At 39.5% G+C, this 13,358-nt stretch overlaps 1 protein-coding gene across 2 annotated transcripts in view; it reads left to right on the forward strand.

Annotated features, from left to right (window-relative positions):
* Nucleotides 1-13,358, forward strand: part of LOC128692007 (NF-X1-type zinc finger protein NFXL1) — a 204,499-nt gene that overhangs the window by 16,107 nt on the left and 175,034 nt on the right. Inside the window, exon 4 of one of the 2 annotated variants that reach the window (XM_070085222.1) lies at nucleotides 8,440-8,578. In XM_070085222.1, the coding sequence (XP_069941323.1) occupies nucleotides 8,440-8,578 (139 nt within the window). Of the gene's footprint in view, nucleotides 1-8,439; nucleotides 8,579-9,937; nucleotides 10,007-13,358 lie in introns of those variants that run through there. The other variant, XM_070085223.1, reaches the window with a different exon arrangement.

Consider the following 13,358-nt stretch of genomic DNA (forward strand, 5'->3'; position numbering starts at 1 on the left):
CATTTCAAGGCCCATTCTTTAAATCGTACATTGGTCCTCATCCGGGGACACCAGATATAGTCCTGACAAACAGAGACTATGACCTCTTTCATTGTCGTGTCTCTCCTGGTGGAAACGTAGGATCTGACCATATCCCTGTTATAATACAACTACAAACTTCTCCATTTAGAATACCTGTACCTCCTAAACCCAATCTCAACACCCTAGGATTTGACCCCTTCAGGGCATTTCTTGGTGAAGATGAAATTGTGTCGTTGGAAAATCTACCTTTCACTGCAGCTGACGACGCGATTAGGTCCCTTCACAATCGAATAATTGATGCTACTAATGCAACTTGCCAATTAGCTTCCACAAAGATCTACCAACAATATAAACCTACTAGGGAAATTAGAGACGGTATGAGAAATTATCAAACAGAATGTCGAAGGCATCTTCAAACGCAGCAACCACCAATAGCTACATTGTATAGATTGAGGCAAGAATTAATTAACATGATTAGTCATCACAAACGTGACTTATGGAAATTGCTAGTTCTCCAAGCTAATCAATATAAACGTGAGCCTGCAAAATTTTGGAATAAGATTCGGCAACTTTTAGATGCAGAGCACATGGTTCCTACCTACCTAATTCATACCTTCACTGGTGATGATGATGATGAAGAGGTTGATGATCCACAGGGTGATGTATGGGGGAAAATTCTCTCCCACAATAAGAGTCGTCGATTTAACAATAATCACTATCAGTTGGTAAATGACTGGATAGATGAGAACTTAGCTGATCTACAACCACTACCTTCCATCAATACATCAACTCTTGAAGACGCCCACCCGCTTACTAGACCTATTACATTACTCGAGATGAGTCAGGTTATTGGAAGAATGCGAAATAGAGCCCCTGGTCTCTCTGGAATAACAATGAAACAAATAAAGTTCCTACCCAGAATTGTAAACAGTCTTTGGTTAATATCTTTAATGCCATCTTGGCCTCCGGACATTTTCCAGTTGTTTTTAAGACTGCTAGGATGATCTTTCTTGCTAAGCCCAATTAAGACATCCACCAACCAGGAAACTATAGACCTATATCCTTACTTGAAGTCACTGCAAAAGTTCTTGAGAAGATCATTTCCAACAGATTGAACTACTATATGGAGTTTAATCGCCTTTTTACTGAAGGCCATGCTAGAGAGTGTATTGAATCTTTCCCTTGACGATGGACAGTGGTTGCAAGCCTCACTTCCGGTCAGTCTTGGAGGGCTAGGAGTACGCAGATCCTCCCAGATTGCTCTACCAGCTTTCCTATCCTCTTCCATAGCATCAAACGAGTTGATAAGACAAATTCTTCCTGATACCCTCAGTGACTCAACAGGAATAGAAGACCCTAGCTATGCCAGTGCCATCACCGAATGGGAGACTCTTGCTGCTCCAGCACCAAACCCTAGTGCAGCACTGGCTCACAAACAGTCAAGCTGGGATGGCCCGATTGCTGAAAAGGTGCTTGCCAACATGCTCAGGGCTGCGACATCAGATAGGGAGATTGCCCGTCTCCAGGCTGTGAGTGCACATCACTCCTGGGACTTCCTCCAAACAGTTCCCATATCGGCAATGGGAACGCGACTCGACTCTAAGACCCTCCGTATTGTAGTGGCTCTGCGCCTTGCTGCCCCAATTCACACAGAATATATGTGTATTTGCGGTGAAGTGCAAGCAGACCAATACGGTCTACATGGTCTTAATTATTCCAAAACCAAGGGCTGGCATGCAAGACACAATGAGGTCAACGACATCATTAAGAGAACCCTTCCTACAGCTGGATGCCCTGCCGAGAGGGAGCCCCGATCACTAGCAGCCAACAATACCCACAGCCCAGCAAACCGCCCCGACGGGATCACCATCTATCCTTGGAAGAATGGCAAGCTCTTAGCATGGGACTATACCTGTGTCCACACTGGCTGACACCTATATCCATCACAGTGTGGGGCGACAGGGAGGAGCTGCTGACCACAGGGAGGAGTACAAGATCAGCAAGTACAGGGACATTAGCCAACAGTATCAATTTGTCCCAGTGGGATCAGACACCTTGGGATCATGGGGAAAAAATGCCACACGTTTCCTTAAAGAATTGGGTTCCAGACTCATCGACACCACCAGGGACCCAAGGGCAGCCACTTTCATGTTCCAGCGCCTCAGCGTCGCCATCCAGAGGGGAAATGCTTGCTGCATACTTGGCTCGCGTCCAGCCTCAGAGGAGCTGGAGGAAATTCATGATCTTTGATACATTGTGCCATTGTATTCATGTTTATGTTTTTTTTCTGTAAATGTATTTTGTTTATTAATAAATGTTCACATAGAATATAAAATATATAGGGGGTGGTAGGATAAGAAAACATTCAAACAGCTCCGGGGAGAACCTTGAGTTTTCCCTGAGGTACGTTTATTGTCTTCTCTGAGGATGAGGGTCCCCATTCCAGCTACATATATATATATATATATATATATATATATATATATATATATATATATATATATATATATATATATATATATATATATATATAATATATATATATATATATATATATATATATATATATATATATATTTATTTATTTATTTATTTATTTATTTATTTATTTATTTATTTCCAATTTGAGCACACATACAGAGGTACAAAAAAATACAGATAAGAGCAGCATGCCAAAGCCACTTATACTATGCATAGCATTACGGGCTGGCTTAAAATTAACTTAAGATTAACTAAGCAATGATGAAATCAGTGATAAAACATTAATGTAAACAGATTACTATAAAGCACAAGTGAGTATTACAAAGACAGGTCATATGGTTGCATTCTGTTAGGTAGTGTATTTAAAAAATAATAAAGTTAGAATCGGTTTTAGGTTTAACATTTATGTGATATAATTGTGAGAAACATTTAAGATATACAATTTATAAGGTTCAGTTATTCAGTATTTATTTGGTTTTGGGTGAGTAAGTGATCTTTGAGAAGAGACTTGAATTTATAAACAGGTAGTGTTTCTTTTATATTTACAGGTAATGAATTCCAGATTTTAGGGCCTTTTATGTGCATTGAGTTTTTGCATAGTGTGAGATGGACACGAGGAACATCAAAGAGTGATCTGTGCCTTGTGTTATGGTCATGTGTTCTGTTGAGGTTGGCAAGGAGATGTTTGAGGGGAGGGTTAGTATCAGAGTTAAGTGTTCTATGTATGTAATAGGTGCAGTAATAAGTAGGGATGTTTTGTATGGTGAGTAGGTTTAGTGTATTGAATATTGGTGGAGTGTGCTGCCTGTAGTGAGAATTTGTTATCATTCTAACTGCAGCTTTTTGTTGGGTAATTAGTGGTCTGAGATGGTTAATTGTTGTTGAGCCCCATGCACAAATTCCATAGGTGAGATAGGGGTAAATAAGAGAGTGATATAGGGCCAGGAGGGCTGACTGTGGAACATAGTACCGTATCTTCGATAGTATGCCTACAGTCTTGGAAATTTTCTTAGAAATTTGTTGTATATGTGTATGAAATTTGAGTCTATTATCAAGGTGGATTCCTAAGAATTTTCCCTCTGTTAGCTTTGTGATAGGTGATCCGTTTATCATTATGTTAAGAGGGACGTCTGTAGCTCTGTTACCAAAGTGAATGAAGTAGGTTTTGTCAATGTTTAGTGTAAGTTTGTTAGTCCTCATCCAGGTAGATATTTTCTGTAGTTCGGTATTTACAGTATTGGCTAGCGTGACTGGGCTCGGGTGAGAGAAGACGTATGTAGTGTCATCTGCAAATAGTGTGGGTTTGAGTAATTGCGAAGCATTTGGAAGGTCATTTATGTATAGGAGAAAGAGAAGAGGGCCAAGGACACTTCCCTGTGGGACACCAACTGTAATTGGTTGCGCAGAAGAGTTTGCCCCATTTGCGTACACATATTGGCTTCTGTTGCTGAGGAATGACTTGAGGTAGTTGAGGGAGTGCCCTCTTATACCATACCTGGAGTTTACCTGGAGAGTTTCGGGGGTCAATGCCCCCGCGGCCCGGTCTGTGACCAGGCCTCCTGGTGGATCAGCGCCTGATCAACCAGGCTGTTGCTGCTGGCTGCACGCAAACCAACGTACGAGCCACAGCCCGGCTGATCAGGAACTGACTTTAGGTGCTTGTCCAGTGCCAGCTTGAAGACTGCCAGGGGTCTGTTGGTAATCCCCCTTATGTGTGATGGGAGGCAGTTGAACAGTCTCGGGCCCCTGACACTTATTGTATGGTCTCTTAACGTGCTAGTGACACCCCTGCTTTTCATTGGGGGGATGGTGCATCGTCTGCTAAGTCTTTTGCTTTCGTAGTGAGTGATTTTCGTGTGCAAGTTCGGTACTAGTCCCTCTAGGATTTTCCAGGTGTATATAATCATGTATCTCTCCCTCCTGCGTTCCAGGGAATACAGGTTTAGAAACCTCAAGCGCTCCCAGTAATTGAGGTGTTTTATCTCCGTTATGCGCGCCGTGAAAGTTCTCTGTACATTTTCTAGGTCGGCAATTTCACCTGCCTTGAAAGGTGCTGTTAGAGTGCAGCAATATTCCAGCCTAGATAGAACAAGTGACCTGAAGAGTGTCATCATGGGCTTGGCCTCCCTAGTTTTGAAGGTTCTCATTATCCATCCTGTCATTTTTCTAGCAGATGCGATTGATACAATGTTATGGTCCTTGAAGGTGAGATCCTCCGACATAATCACTCCCAGGTCTTTGACGTTGGTGTTTCGCTCTATTTTGTGGCCAGAATTTGTTTTGTACTCTGATGAAGATTTAATTTCCTCATGTTTACCATATCTGAGTAATTGAAATTTCTCATCGTTGAACTTCATATTGTTTTCTGCAGCCCACTGAAAGATTTGGTTGATGTCCGCCTGGAGCCTTGCAGTGTCTGCAATGGAAGACACTGTCATGCAGATTCGGGTGTCATCTGCAAAGGAAGACACGGTGCTGTGGCTGACATCCTTGTCTATGTCGGATATGAGGATGAGGAACAAGATGGGAGCTAGTACTGTGCCTTGTGGAACAGAGCTTTTCACCGTAGCTGCCTCGGACTTTACTCTGTTGACGACTACTCTCTGTGTTCTGTTAGTGAGGAAATTATAGATCCATCGACCGACTTTTCCTGTTATTCCTTTAGCGCGCATTTTGTGCGCTATTACGCCATGGTCACACTTGTCGAAGGCTTTTGCAAAGTCTGTATATATTACATCTGCATTCTTTTTGTCTTCTAGTGCATTTAGGACCTTGTCGTAGTGATCCAGTAGTTGAGACAGACAGGAGCGACCTGTTCTAAACCCATGTTGCCCTGGGTTGTGTAACTGATGGGTTTCTAGATGGGTGGTGATCTTGCTTCTTAGGACCCTTTCAAAGATTTTTATGATATGGGATGTTAGTGCTATTGGTCTGTAGTTCTTTGCTGTTGCTTTACTGCCCCCTTTGTGGAGTGGGGCTATGTCTGTTGTTTTTAGTAACTGAGGGACGACCCCCGTGTCCATGCTCCCTCTCCATAGGATGGAAAAGGCTCGTGATAGGGGCTTCTTGCAGTTCTTGATGAACACAGAGTTCCATGAGTCTGGCCCTGGGGCAGAGTGCATGGGCATGTCATTTATCGCCTGTTCGAAGTCATTTGGCGTCAGGATAACATCGGATAGGCTTGTGTTAATCAAATTTTGTGGCTCTCTCATAAAAAATTCATTTTGATCTTCGACTCTCAGTCTGGTTAGCGGCTTGCTAAAAACTGAGTCATATTGGGACTTGAGTAGCTCACTCATTTCCTTGCTGTCATCTGTGTAGGACCCATCTTGTTTAAGTAGGGGCCCAATAATGGGCGTTGTTCTCGATTTTGATTTGGCATAGGAGAAGAAATACTTTGGGTTTCTTTCGATTTCATTTATAGCTTTTAGTTCTTCCCGCGATTCCTGACTCCTAAAAGATTCTTTTAGCTTAAGTTCGATGCTTGCTATTTCTCTGACCAGTGTCTCCCTGCGCATTTCAGATATATTGACCTCTTTTAGCCGCTCTGTTATTCTTTTCCGTCGCCTGTAAAGGGAGCGCCTGTCTCTTTCTATTTTACATCTACTCCTCCTTTTTCTTAGAGGAATAAGCCTTGTGCATACATCGAGTGCCACCGAGTTAATCTGTTCTAGGCATAAGTTTGGGTCTGTGTTGCTTAGTATATCTTCCCAGCTTATATCGGTTAGGACTTGGTTTACTTGGTCCCACTTTATGTTTTTGTTATTGAAGTTGAATTTGGTGAATGCTCCCTCGTGACTAGTCTCATTTTGTCGGTCTGGGGCTCCTCGCATACATGTCTGAACCTCAATTATGTTGTGATCTGAGTATATTGTTTTTGATATGGTGACATTTCTTATCAGATCATCATTGTTAGTGAATATGAGGTCTAGTGTATTCTCCAGTCTAGTAGGCTCTATTATTTGCTGGTTTAAATTGAATTTTGTGCAGAGATTTAAAAGCTCGTGTGAGTGTGAGTTTTCATCAGAGCTGCCTCCTGGTGTTATTACTGCAACAATATTATTTGCTATATTCCTCCATTTTAGGTGCCTTAAGTTGAAATCCCCCAGGAGCAAGATGTTGGGTGCAGGAGCTGGAAGATTTTCCAGACAGTGGTCAATTTTTAACAGCTGTTCCTGGAATTGCTGGGATGTTGCATCTGGAGGCTTGTACACTACCACAATGACTAGGTTTTGGTTCTCGACCTTTACTGCTAAAACTTCCACTACGTCATTTGAGGCATTAAGCAGTTCTGTGCAAACAAGTGACTCTGCAATGTACAGGCCAACCCTCCCCTTTTGCCTGTTCACTCTGTCACATCTGTATAGGTTGTAACCTGGGATCCATATTTCATTGTCCAAGTGATCCTTTATGTGGGTCTCAGTGAAAGCCGCGAACATTGCCTTTGCCTCTGCAAGCAGTCCACGGATGAAAGGTATTTTGTTGTTTGTTGCTGGCTTTAGACCCTGTATATTTGCAAAGAAGAATGTTATCGGACTGGTGGTATTGTTGGTACTGGGGGGGATTTTTTTTCCGGCATTAGTATCTGTATCTGTTGGTTTGGAGTGGAGGCCATCGACTGTGGTTCCACTCCAGGAATGACTGGATTTGGTGTACGATTTCTGCCATTTCCTGCCAGTTTTTTTTCCTTCCTGGCACTAAAAAACCTCTCCCTCTTGAGTGGCTGTGGCTACCCAGGTTTTCCCATGGCCTGGATGTTTTGTATCTTTTTGTCCCCTTTAGATGGTATGCCTGGCAATTTAAGTTATAGCACAGTCTTTCCTGTACTGAAGAGGTACACATTTCAGGGTGAAAAAGCTTACAGGAAGGGAGTTTGCATTTTCCTGTTGTCATATGGGCATGGCATTTTCTAGGGTGGTCATAGTTGCACGTCCCATCTGTTTTTCCAGATTTCCCATGCCAGCAGATACCAAGTGCATAGTATGTGCACAGGCTTGGTTTCCGCTTGCCTTGGGTTTCTGTGACTGTATTCCCTGTTGGTGCATGTTTCCCTGTCTTACTTCTATCCTCCCTAGCACCAACAATGGAGCTCCCACCAGTTGTTTTTGGTAATTTATCCTCACTATTGCTATTGGAGTCCTCTTGTTTGCTATTTCCTGCGGAATTTCTAGTTTGCAATATTGGTTTTATCTTATCTTTGACTACACTTGTTTCCCTACTATGGCTCCTGTCCCCTATGAGGTCATTTATATGTATTCCTTCCTGCGTATAATTCCCGACTACCTGGACAAAATCTCCAGCTTCACCATTACTGTCTCCCAGGACAGTATCTCCAGCTTCACCATTTCTGTCTCCCAGGACAGCACCTCCAGCTTCACCATTACTGTCTCCCAGGACAGCACCTCCAGCTTTACTATTACTGTCTCCCAGGACATCACCTCCAGCCTTACAGTTTGTGACTACATGGCCAGTATCAAGGGCAGTACCATTCAGCCCAGACTTTTTATGTTCCCATCTGTTGTAGAAAGCTTCCAGGTTTTCTATGAAAGCAGCTTTGATGTTGTCCTCTTTTAATACCCTTGTGATTTTAGTCCACAGATTTTCCTCATTTGGGCATACCCAGAAACACTTCTCTGTTTTAATACTGCTTGTAGCTAGTTCTGGGATATCTGCACAAGGGGCGTGACACCAATTTCCACAAAAATGACAGTTTATCCATGTGGAAGCCCGTTTGTTTGACTGACCACAGACTACACACAGCTTCATAATGATTTGAATGGTTGATTTACTGCAATTCTACTAGCAACCTCTTGAATATTATATTAATAACCTTAAATGAAGCTCTAGCTATTTGTATTTCTGTTTCTAACTGTTTTTGTATATTGGACAGCTTACCGTGCACGTTACTGATATATATTTAATGTTTGTGTTTATAAGGGCGCCTACAACCCCATCCGTTTACAGTCTGCTTTATTGTCCAACGAAACTGTTTGAAACCAGTCCCGGGTTCGGACCAGTCAAGGGTGTGACAATTTTACGTGGAGCAAGTCATGGTCAACTGTATCAAAAGCTTTACGTAAGTCAATGAAGATCCCCAGTGGGACTTCTTTTTTCTCTATTGCAGTGTATATATGTTCTAGCATGTGTATAATAGCATCATTAGTATTTTTATTAGGCCTGAATCCAAATTGGCAGGGGTTTAGTATGTTTTGGGAGATAAGGTAGGAGTAGATTCGTTTATGAATTAATTTTTCGAAGATTTTTGAGAGAGGGTGTAAGTTGGATATTGGCCTATAGTTATTCAACTCTGTTTGGTCTCCTCCTTTGTGGATCGGGGTGACCCTTGCTATTTTGAGTACTGTAGGGAAGGTGGAGGATTCAATGGATTTGTTAAAGAGTGTTGCAATGATTGGTGATAGCACTTGTGACACTTTTTTGTATATAAAGGGTGGTAAGGTATTTAAATCTCCTGCCTTGTTTTTTAGTGCGTTGATAATAAGGGAGACTTCGTATGGGTTAGTCGGAGCTAGGAACAGTGTGTTCGGGTAGTTGCCGGTGAGGTAGTCATTTGGTGGGGTATCTGAGCTTGGGATTTTATTGGCAAGGTTTTGTCCTATAGTGGAGAAGAAATCATTGAGTCTGTTTGCTGTTTCTGTTGGTGGGAGTTGGGGTTCATCTGATATTGCTAATTTTATTTCGCTATTTCGTGATATCTTTTTTGTTCCCAGAATTTCTGATAGGGTTTTCCAGGTCTTTTTTATATCACCTCGTAAGTTGGATAATCTGTTCTTATATATATATATACTATATATATATATATATATATATATATATATATATATATATATATATATATATATATATATACATACATATATATATATATATATATATATATATGTATATATATATATATATATATATATATATATATATATATATGTATATATATATATATATATATATATATATATATATATATATGTATATATATATATATATATATATATATATATATATATATATACATACATATATATATATATATATATATATATATAAATTATATATACATATATATAAATTATATATATTATATATATATAAATATATGTATATATATATATATATATATACACATATATATATATATATACATATATTTATGTGTATATATATATAAATATATATATATATATACATATAAATATATATATAAATACATATATATATATTCATATATATATATTCATATATATATATAAATATATATATATATATATATATATATATATATATATATATATATATATATATATATATATATATATATATATATATATATATATATATATATATATATATATATATATATATATATATATATATACATACGTAAACGCACACATGTATAATGTGAACAAGTAAATTTGGTAGGTGTGCGGTTGAGTTAGTAGTAAGGAAGTGTTTAGTGTCAGTCTGACTAAACAGCTGATGAAGGCAGGTGGGTTGCGGGGCTCTCTATTGTACATACTTCTTTTATTTAGTCACTTCTCTTATCTGGTACTCTTCATGGGTAGGTGGAGTGCCTTGATGCCCGTGGAGGGCTCTTGATTCAAGGAATAGAAGCTGCGTTTCCTTCGGATCAAACATGACGTCCTATAAACCTGGTGCTTCATAAATCCTACTGTGGTTAAGTGTTTTCTCGTGAAAATAATAAACTTATTTGGAACAACCTTCCCGTTATTGTAATAAGAAAGGCGTAGAATGCTGTTTTCCAGGGTCTGGTTTATATATAATAAGTTGCATTAATTTGCTAAATAAATAAAAAGATGCAACACTGTACAACATGTTTCGATAAAAAAGTATAAAAAATAGCAGGTATACTTTCCAATATAATCAATTATTTTCTCCAGTCATCTGTACTCTAAAACAAACATCGTGTTATACTTGCCGGAGACTTACTTCTCCAAGCTGGAGACACACTAGTAGCTGACTTCCTTACAACATGTACAGTTGTTTGCTAAAACCATCTATAATAAAGCCTACAGGAATTTCTGAGATGACTGCATCCACACTTGACCAAATACGGACCAATATAATAGGTTCTCTTAAGGCAGGGATCATCACTGACAATACTACTGATCACTGCCTCACCTTCCTTGTAACATATGTAAATTACCACTTGGAACTACTAAGATCTCATTTGTCTCCATGATGACTCCTGTGGATTTAGCGCATCCTAGTGAATATAATAATTAAAATTCATGATGAGACAGAAGTAATTTACTTTATTACAGCAGTAAGTGACAGTGACTGGCACGTTGCCCCGTGGCCTGGTAGCAAAAGCTCTTGCTTCACACGGTGAGTGTCCGGGTTTGATCCCCAGCGAGGGTTGAAACATTGGGCGTTTCCTTACATGGTTGTTTATGCTCATCTATCAGTATAAAATACGTACCTGGGTGTTAGTTGACTGGTGTGGGTTGCATCCTGGGACAAAATTAACCTAATTTGCCCAAAATGCTCTGCATAAGAGGGGCTTTCTATACAGTAGTATGTCATTGGTGTCAGCTAGGACTGTATACCATTTACATGTACTTGTAGTAAATAAAGATATTATTATTAAGAGTTTTATGATTGAGAAATTGATAAATGGATCAGTGTTTTTTCTACAGAATATGCAATGCCTTTATGATAAGTAAATTTTTATTCGGGTACAGGCACACACAAATACAGTTACATTGATTATCATACAGAGCAGAATATGTGTAGATTACCTAGGATAACCCAAAAAAGTCAGTCAGTGTGACTTATTTCCATTGGGGTCCTTGTCATAAGTATTATATTTAAAAGTTAAAACGGGTATCTTAACTATGTGAAAAGTAGTTATAATGAAAGGAGATATACTAGAGGTAAGGTAAAGTCAGATATACTTACATTGACATCAAATAGAGTATCAGATCATTGTACATGAATGTTAGATATATGTACAAGAAATCACACTCCTCCCTTTCTGTAGCCATATTCATTAGGTACATTTTGGCTCTCTTCTTGAACTGGCACATGCTATGAGCTTTGACATGTGCAGGTAGCCTGTTCTATTCCTTTACTGCTGTACATTAAAATCTGTTTGAAGCCTGACCACTGACTGTAGGTACTGCAAAGTTGTTCTCCCTTCCACTGCACATGTATAGTGGACCCCCATTTATCGGCCGTAATCCGTTCCTGAAGGTCAGCTGATAACCGAAATGGCCGATAACCAAATTAATATTTCCCATAAGAATTAATGGAAATAAAACTAATTTGTTCCAAACAAAAATACTCGCCCCCCCAATTTTTTTTTTTTACAATTACGTAAGTATTACATACCTTTATTGAAGGCTAATGCTGGCTTCTGGAAGATAGGGAGGAGGAAAGAGGGAGGAGTTAGTGTTTGGAAGGAAAATCCCCCCTCCATGGAGACTAGGCAGCAAAGCCTTCTCTGGGGTTACTTTCCGTCTCTGTCTTTTAAAGGCAATAGGACCAGCTTGAGAGTCACTGGACCCCCGTCTCGCAAAATAACTGTCCAGAGTGCTCTGTTTCTGGCGTCTCTTTAACCCTTTGAGGGTTTTCGTCGTACTAGTACGTTTTACGCGTAGGGGTTTTTGACGTACTAGTACTCATAAATTCTAGCGGCCTCAAATCTAGTGGGAGAAAGCTGGTAGGCCTTCATATGAAAGAATGGGTCTATGTGGTCAATGTGCACAGTCTAAAAAAAATCCTGCAGCACACAGTGCATAATGAGAAAAAAAAAACTTTGACCATTTTTTTTTAATAAATCAGCGACTTTGCAGTGTATTTTCGTATGGTATTTATTGTTGTATTCTAGTTTTCTTGGTCTCATTTTATAGAATGGAAGACATATTACAGAAATTGAGATGATTTTGACTGGTTTTACAATGAAAGGTGCCTTGAAATTGAGCTCAAAGTAGCAGAAATGTTCGATTTTTACCGAAGTTCAAAAGTAAACAAATCGTGCCAAGCGTGCAATACACGTCAACTGGTGAGTCTAATATTCTTTTACAAGTGCACCAATAATATTTATACCATTTTTTACACTAATGCAGTAGTCTGCATAACAGTAAATCTTATATTTTTTGTGAGAATAAAAATTCAAAGTGGAAAGCAAAAGAATATAAGAGGGCCCTTGAGACGTGACTAATGATTAGAGGAAATGTCATTTTAGTGCCAGGAATGTCTTTCTTGTTTATTCTGGACCCTATTCGGAAATTGGCATCTTTTGAAATTTGTGTGAAATTGGCAAAATTGCTAAATTCTGACCACTGTACTGGATAGTTGAATTTATAAATGGGTGGTTTCTTGCACCCATTCGATAGACAAAATGGAGTTCTAGCGAAATATTTATGTTTTTTGTCGACTAGTACAGTGAAATTGGCCGAAAATGGGGCTCAAAGTGGGCAAAATCGCCGATGCGTAAACATCGCCGAGACCGCTAACTTTGCGAGAGCATAATTCCATAAGTTTTCTATCAAATTTCAAACTTTTGGTGTCTTTATGATCGGGAAAAGATTCTCTATCTTTTCATAAGAGAAAATAATTTTTTTTTTTTAAATTTGGCCGACCCTGAGAACGAGTTTCGGAGAGGGCCTGTCGACCCTCAAAGGGTTAAGATTTCCCTGAAGTGGGACAGAGTTTTTTCACTAAACATGTTGCAAGTATGGCTTGTTTCAGCTTTGTCAGGGTGGTGTTTCTCTACAAGAGCAGGCACCCCAGTCCACATTGCACACACCTCTTTAATCTCTGAAGAAGGCACCTCCTTCACTTCCTCTTCCTCCTCTGAAGCAAGTTCCTCAGCT

The sequence above is a fragment of the Cherax quadricarinatus genome, chromosome 15, assembly GCF_038502225.1.
Source record: "Cherax quadricarinatus isolate ZL_2023a chromosome 15, ASM3850222v1, whole genome shotgun sequence".
NCBI classification, from domain to species: Eukaryota; Metazoa; Arthropoda; class Malacostraca; order Decapoda; family Parastacidae; genus Cherax; species Cherax quadricarinatus.